General features: G+C 32.2%; 2 protein-coding genes across 2 annotated transcripts; one reads left to right on the forward strand and one right to left on the reverse strand.

Annotated features, from left to right (window-relative positions):
- Positions 1-313: 313 nt before the first annotated feature.
- Positions 314-1,977, reverse strand: LOC140431608 (E3 SUMO-protein ligase ZBED1-like; the record flags this gene model as incomplete). Its single annotated transcript, XM_072519502.1, has 1 exon — positions 314-1,977. A coding segment is annotated over exon 1 (1,664 nt), but the record flags the coding sequence as incomplete, so codon positions are not given.
- Positions 1,978-5,454: 3,477 nt separating this feature from the next.
- LOC140431607 (uncharacterized) lies at positions 5,455-6,132 on the forward strand. The gene has a single exon (XM_072519500.1). The coding sequence runs from the start codon at positions 5,455-5,457 to the stop codon at positions 6,130-6,132; it is 678 nt and encodes a 225-aa protein (XP_072375601.1).
- The last annotated feature ends 266 nt before the right edge of the window (positions 6,133-6,398 follow it).

The raw sequence follows: 6,398 nt of genomic DNA on the forward strand, positions 1-6,398 counted from the left end.
CGCGCTATCTCAGAGTAGGTATTATAAAAAAAAGTGCATAATTTTCATTAACAAGTCCTAAACCTAAAAGTCTTAAAAATATATAAATGAAAAATATTTTGGATTATGAAAAAATGAAAAATGTAAAAAATATAAACAAGATAACATTAGATAAACATCTAAAAAAAAACACTAAAATAATTTTTGATTTACATTTAAAAACATTATTTTTTTAACTTTCTCTAAACTGATACGATTTCTTCTATCTGAAATAATAATTCCGGTTTTTGAAAAAACACGTTCACATCCAACTGAAGTTGATACCGTACCAAACCTGCTTCGAACAACATGGCTTAAATTTGGAAAAACAGAAGCATTATTTGCCCACCATTTGAGAGGATCCTCATTCCTATGTATCATTTCTTCTTCCAAATAACGGTTAACTTCTACGATGGCACGTGCTTGCGGACTTTGATTTAATTTGGGTTGAGATGAAACTGACTTATTTAATTGTTTCCATATATCAAACAATGGCTTTTCGGTTTCGGACTCTAATGTTCTGGATGTATTAGCAGATTCTACTTCCATCATTACATCTTCATTTGATGTGGAATTAGCTTTTATATTTTGAGCTACTAAACCAATAACAATTTCCTTGGCCTTATCAAAAGTTCCAGGTTTAATAAAACACACATTTTTAAACCTTGGATCTAAAAAGGTGGATACTATCAATGTAATATTAGATTCTAAATCGCCTAGCCTGAAGGTTATACTTTCTATAAGTTTTTCAATAACACGTTTACTTATATCATTAGAAAATTGATTGCTGCTCAACATATTGCAAACATTTTTCAATCCGTTTGTAATAACAATTACTAGTGATAATGTTACGTACTTTTCAGCGGACATTAATTCCGTTATATCATAAAACGGTTTCAAGATAATTATTAATTCTTTAATGAATGTCCACTCTTCTGTAGGTATTACCGGTAGGGAGACTGAATCCATTAATGCTAATGTTGTTCTAATAGCTTCCTCCAACTCTACAAATCTTTCTAACATTAAATAAGTGGAGTTCCATCTAGTAACTACATCTTTTTTAAGTTTCTTGGGTTCCTTACCTTGCTGTCGCTGAACATTATCTAATTTGCTTTTAGCATTTGCACTTTGTTTGAAATGTGTCACAATTTTACTGACTTTATTTAATGTTACTTCTTGGATCAGTTTCAATGCATCGCCCACTATTAAATTTAGGGTATGTGCATAGCAACCAAAATGTCTCCATTTTAAGTCTGAAGAGATATATTTTTTAATATTTGCAGCGTTATCTGAAATACCAAGCAAAATACTCTCTTCTGATATATTCCAGTTTGAAATAACTTTACTTAGATTATCTGCTAAATTAGTACTTCCATGACCTCCCTCATACCCAACACATTCTAAAAGAACAGATTTAATTTGAAATTTATTATCAATAAAATGCCCTGTTACTGCAATTACACTATCTGTGTTGCGAGACGTCCAGCAGTCTGTTGTAATTGTAATTGATACGACTTCCTTTAAAACATCTGAAACTTTAAGGCGAACTTCTTCAAACACTGCTGGAAGAAGAACATTGCTTAAAGTTTTTCTTGTGGGCAATTTGTATGCGGGATTTAAAGTCAATATAAAATCTTTAAAGCCATTATCTTCGACTATGGAAAATGGTTGGAAATCTTTGATTATAAGATTCAATAAAAGCTGATCCAATTTTTTCTGTTGAGTCATTGAAATCCTCTTCGGAGCGTATGCGGACAAGACCTGCTGTTGTATTCTTCTAACTTCAGAGCGGGACGAACCAATTATGCCTGATGATGAAGATGAAGCCCTGGAAGTTGATGGCAATGACGAGTCAGTAATGACAGTCGCAGGGATTACACCGATATCATGTGCACCTTCAATATGATTCAATATGAGTTGAAGAACCTCCGAAGATTTGAGGATTTTCTTGTTGCTCATGTTTCTCTTGTCTGTTATAACCACGTTCAAATTGGCATAGTCTAACAGACGGATGTTTTCGAGTGATATGTGCTTTTAAATTTGTCACCGATGTTCTATATGAAAATACAGATTTGCATATGTTACATTTTGCTTTACTGTTATCTTCATCTGAGAAGAAGTTCCAAATTTCCGACTTTTTACTCATATTTTTTAAAATTCAATCTGGTTGGTAGAACCCAAATAAATATAATATATAACTAAATATTATTAAATTTAAAATTTATTTTAGTTTACCTTTTATTAATTGTATAATATAGAATTATACGAACAACGTTTAATAATTTTAAACTGAAAACTGTATGTCCTACACTACTCACCTACTTTTCAGTACTATTTTACTGGCTGTCTTTTAGGAACATGCGGGGCATTGCTATATATTTTGTTTGGGATTCCCAGCCGGCCGCCAGCCATAAATAAATTAAAATAGTTCATTATTGGTATAGAGCCGGGGAATCCCAGACGCCCGCAACATTTTACTTCATTTTATACCGGAGTTCTTTTTAACTGGATTTCTTAGGTGATATTACATATTAAATAAATACTATAAATTACAACCACCATGTATTTTGTTACAATTTTTTTGTCATTTCAAAAATTGTCTGTATTTAGATATATTATTTTAGCAACAATTATTATTAATATGTTCACATTAAAATTTAAATACCAACGAAAATGCTTTTTGAAACACAAACAAATATGATTGATTTTCTTATATCAGCATGAAAGCGTTCGTTGAATAATGCTAAAAAAGCAACTGCTATTAAAGTAGCAGCTATTTTTAACTGCTATTTTCATTTAGCAGTAGCAAAAGCAAGTGCTATATCAAAATAGCGTGTCGGACACATCTCTAATTGACTGTTGTGTCCCTCAGTATTTTCTCGAGTATGATGTTGAACAAGATGCATGATAGAGTGTCTCCCTGGCGTAGTCCCTTTTTCACATCTACTGTTTCCGTTAATTTATTTTGTATCCGGATTCTACTTTCTAGTTTTAGAGATTCTTTTATCAGTTCTATTAGTTGTGTTGATATATTAAATTCTTTCATTGCTTTTATTAAGAATTCTCGGTTTATATTGTCGTATGCGCTTTCAAAGTCTATGAAGAGATGATGTGTGTCGATGTTATATTCACTTGTTTTTTCGAGGATCTGTCGCAGATGAAATATCTGGTCTATTGTTGACTTCTGTCTACAGAAGCCACTTTGGTATTTGCCCACTATTTTTTCAGCGTGTGGTCTAAGTATTTCATAAATGACGTTGGACATTATTTTGTATGCTGCATTTAGCAGCGTGATTCCACGGTAGTTTCCACATTCATGAAAAATATTAAAAGTCGATTTTCTCTTGAAACCACGATACACAGACTACCTGTATGTTCTTGCGCATGAAAGGTAACGTCATATGGTAACCTTAATTTTCATTCGGCAATGCTAAATCAAGCGGTATTATTGTTCGAATTTTAAAATTATGTACCTATCATAGCTTTTTAAATAAGAAATTGTATTTGATATTCTTTTTACTGCTATTTTCCAATATGCATTTTATTTAAACATGAATTTCCATTGAAAAATAAATATTTTATCTTTTGTCCAATATACATTTACCATCATATATTACAAAAATAAAACAAAATTAATATAAACATTCACTTTACTTTTGGGTCTGCAAAAATGTTTCACATACAATTCACATAAAAATTGTGTTTATTTACTGTTATTCTAAATTATTGAAAAAAAGATCTGTATTTTTCTCCATTAACTGATGAAGTTACAGTTTCAAGTCCCATTCTTTTAACGTTATTACAGGTAATGAAATGTCCAAGACAGCAATTGTCGATCGTATTGCCTCCTCCAATTCCACTAACAGTTACAACATGACAAAGGTGGAATTCTACTTTGTAGAAACGTCTTGCAAATTTTTTGGGCAACGTGTTCCTAAATTTTTTTCATACTGCATTAATTTAGAATTAGCTGTTGAACTTTTTTGAAGTCGGTCACTATTAAGTTCACTTTGGTGACGGTCGGCTCAACTAGTTTTAAAGCATCTTGCACAATTAAATTTAAACTATGTGCAAAACAGCCTAGATGCTTCATACCTAAATGTTCTATTGCTTTTTTAATATTCGCCGCATTGTCAAAAACTATGAGAGATACCTTATTTGTTAGTGACCATTCTTCTATAATATTTTGCAACGTTCTTGCTAAATTAATGTTAGTATGTCGTTCATTAAGTTGGTGCCATTTTAGTGACATTTGTCGGACGTTAAACAATTCATCTACAAAATTCATAGTTACTGCCTAAAAGCTTTCACCATTTATAGAAGTCCAACAGTCCGTTGTCAAACAAACACTGGATATTTCCTCTTCTTGAACAAATTTTTTTCATTGATTTAGACATTGTTCATATATAGCCGGTATCATAGTTTGTGAAATAGTTTACCTGGAAGGCAATTCATAACCAGGATTAAGTGCCTGAATTTAAAACCTTTGTAACAACACTAAAGACTGAAAATCTAAAGTGAACAATTTTAACAGGTGATCGTCAATTTTCTTCCTTTTTGCTAAAGGTATTTGCTTGGATTTACAAAAAGATGATAATGTTTGGTTGATTAAGTAGCCATTATTAAAAACCATTTTGGCTGCTGCAATGGCTGCTTAATTTTCTTTTCTTTTTTTCATTTACCCCTGTTACAGGCTCATTGTCGGCTGAACATTTCAAAAATAATGTTTTATTTTAAATTTAAAATATTATAGGGGAGAGTTACCTAAGACGGGACGGTTCCCAAGTAGGGACAATAGCAATTCTAGTAAATCTGTAACAAGTGGCAACACCTGCACTGGAAGAATGAAAGCTCGCCATTCAGTCGTATTGTGACGTAAACGACACGAGGCTAGCATACCGGTAGCGTTCGTCAGAACAAGTTGTTAATGTTTACATATTTTTTTAAATTTATTTACGTACGACATTATAGTGAATATAGCGTTAATGGTAAGTATCTGTGAAACTTAACGTTATTATTCAATAACAGAGTTTATAGTCATTGCATTTCACTGTAAAGTATTTGCCACTAAAGCTTTTGTTTAATATCAGTTAAGATTTTTACAAAATGGGTGCAAATCTCTTAAGATGGGACAAAGTTAAACTTCCTAAGTCGGGACGTCCCATCTTAGGAACTAAAATATGGCTACAGATATTCTTCTTATACCTGCCTACTTTTAACTAATTAAATAATTAATTACTCATAAATTCTTACATATAACGGTAATTCCTTCTAAAAACATTTATAAGTAGGGGTTCAGTAATTAGATTATACCCAAGGAGGTCATAATATTCTAACCTTGATTATAGCTAAGTAAAGATAATGTGTCATTAAAAAATGTTTTATTCAGTGAACTCTATATCTCGTAAGTGGCACTGATATATTTTTCTTTTACAGATGCCAAATAGAAATCCAAATTCCTATTACAAAAGAAAAACTGATCGTGGAAACTTGTCCGTTCAAAATATGATTCTAGCTGTACAAAAAGTTCGGAATAACGAACTATCGCTTCGAGAAGCTGCTGACAGATATAATATTCCTAAAAGTACTCTTCAAAGACGAGTTACAAACAAAAATAAAATCGTGACCGAAAATGACAAATATCTTGGTCGGTTTAGGCAAATATTCTCAGTTGAACAGGAACACGAAATTTTAGATCATGTTCTTGAAATGGAAAAGCGATTTTTTGGAATCACTTATAAAGAACTACGTTGTCTGGCATTTGACTTTGCCCAAGCCAATAATATTGCTAACAATTTTAATAAATATACTCGAATGGCCTCTAAAAAGTGGGTTTGTGGGTTTTTGAGTCGACATAGAAATATTTCTCTGAGAAAACCAGAAGCAACCTCATACGCTAGAGCTACAGGATTCAACAAGAATGCAGTCCAAAGTTTTTTCAACAACCTGGAAAGTATTTATAATAAACATCACCTTACTCCAGATAGAATCTGGAATATTGATGAGACCGGAATGACCACCGTCCAAAAATTATCTAAAGTTCTTGCTCAGAGGGGTAAAAAGCAAGTGGGAGGTTTAACAAGTGCCGAAATGGATAATGAATATAGGAGTTAATGTCACTATAGTAGCTGCTATGAGTGCAAGTGGCAATTTTCTTGCGCCTTCTTTTATATTTCCCAGAAAGAAAATAAAACCAGAGCTGATGGACAATGCACCTAACCGTAGTCCGGCATTTCCACAGGACAAAGGATGGATGGATCGTGATGTTTCTTTAAAATTCATAAAATATTTTGCACAACAAACCAGACCTTCGAAGTAGTGCAAAATTCTTATTATTTTGGACGGCCATTGTTCACATACAAAAAGTTTAGACGTTATAA

This window comes from Diabrotica undecimpunctata, unplaced genomic scaffold, assembly GCF_040954645.1.
Source record: "Diabrotica undecimpunctata isolate CICGRU unplaced genomic scaffold, icDiaUnde3 ctg00001481.1, whole genome shotgun sequence".
In the NCBI taxonomy this organism is placed as follows: Eukaryota; Metazoa; Arthropoda; class Insecta; order Coleoptera; family Chrysomelidae; genus Diabrotica; species Diabrotica undecimpunctata.

What these genes read in the sequence shown, in the direction of transcription:
- LOC140431607 (XM_072519500.1), top strand. Translation starts at nt 5,455, where the DNA reads ATGCCAAATAGAAATCCAAATTCCTATTACAAAAGAAAAACTGATCGT.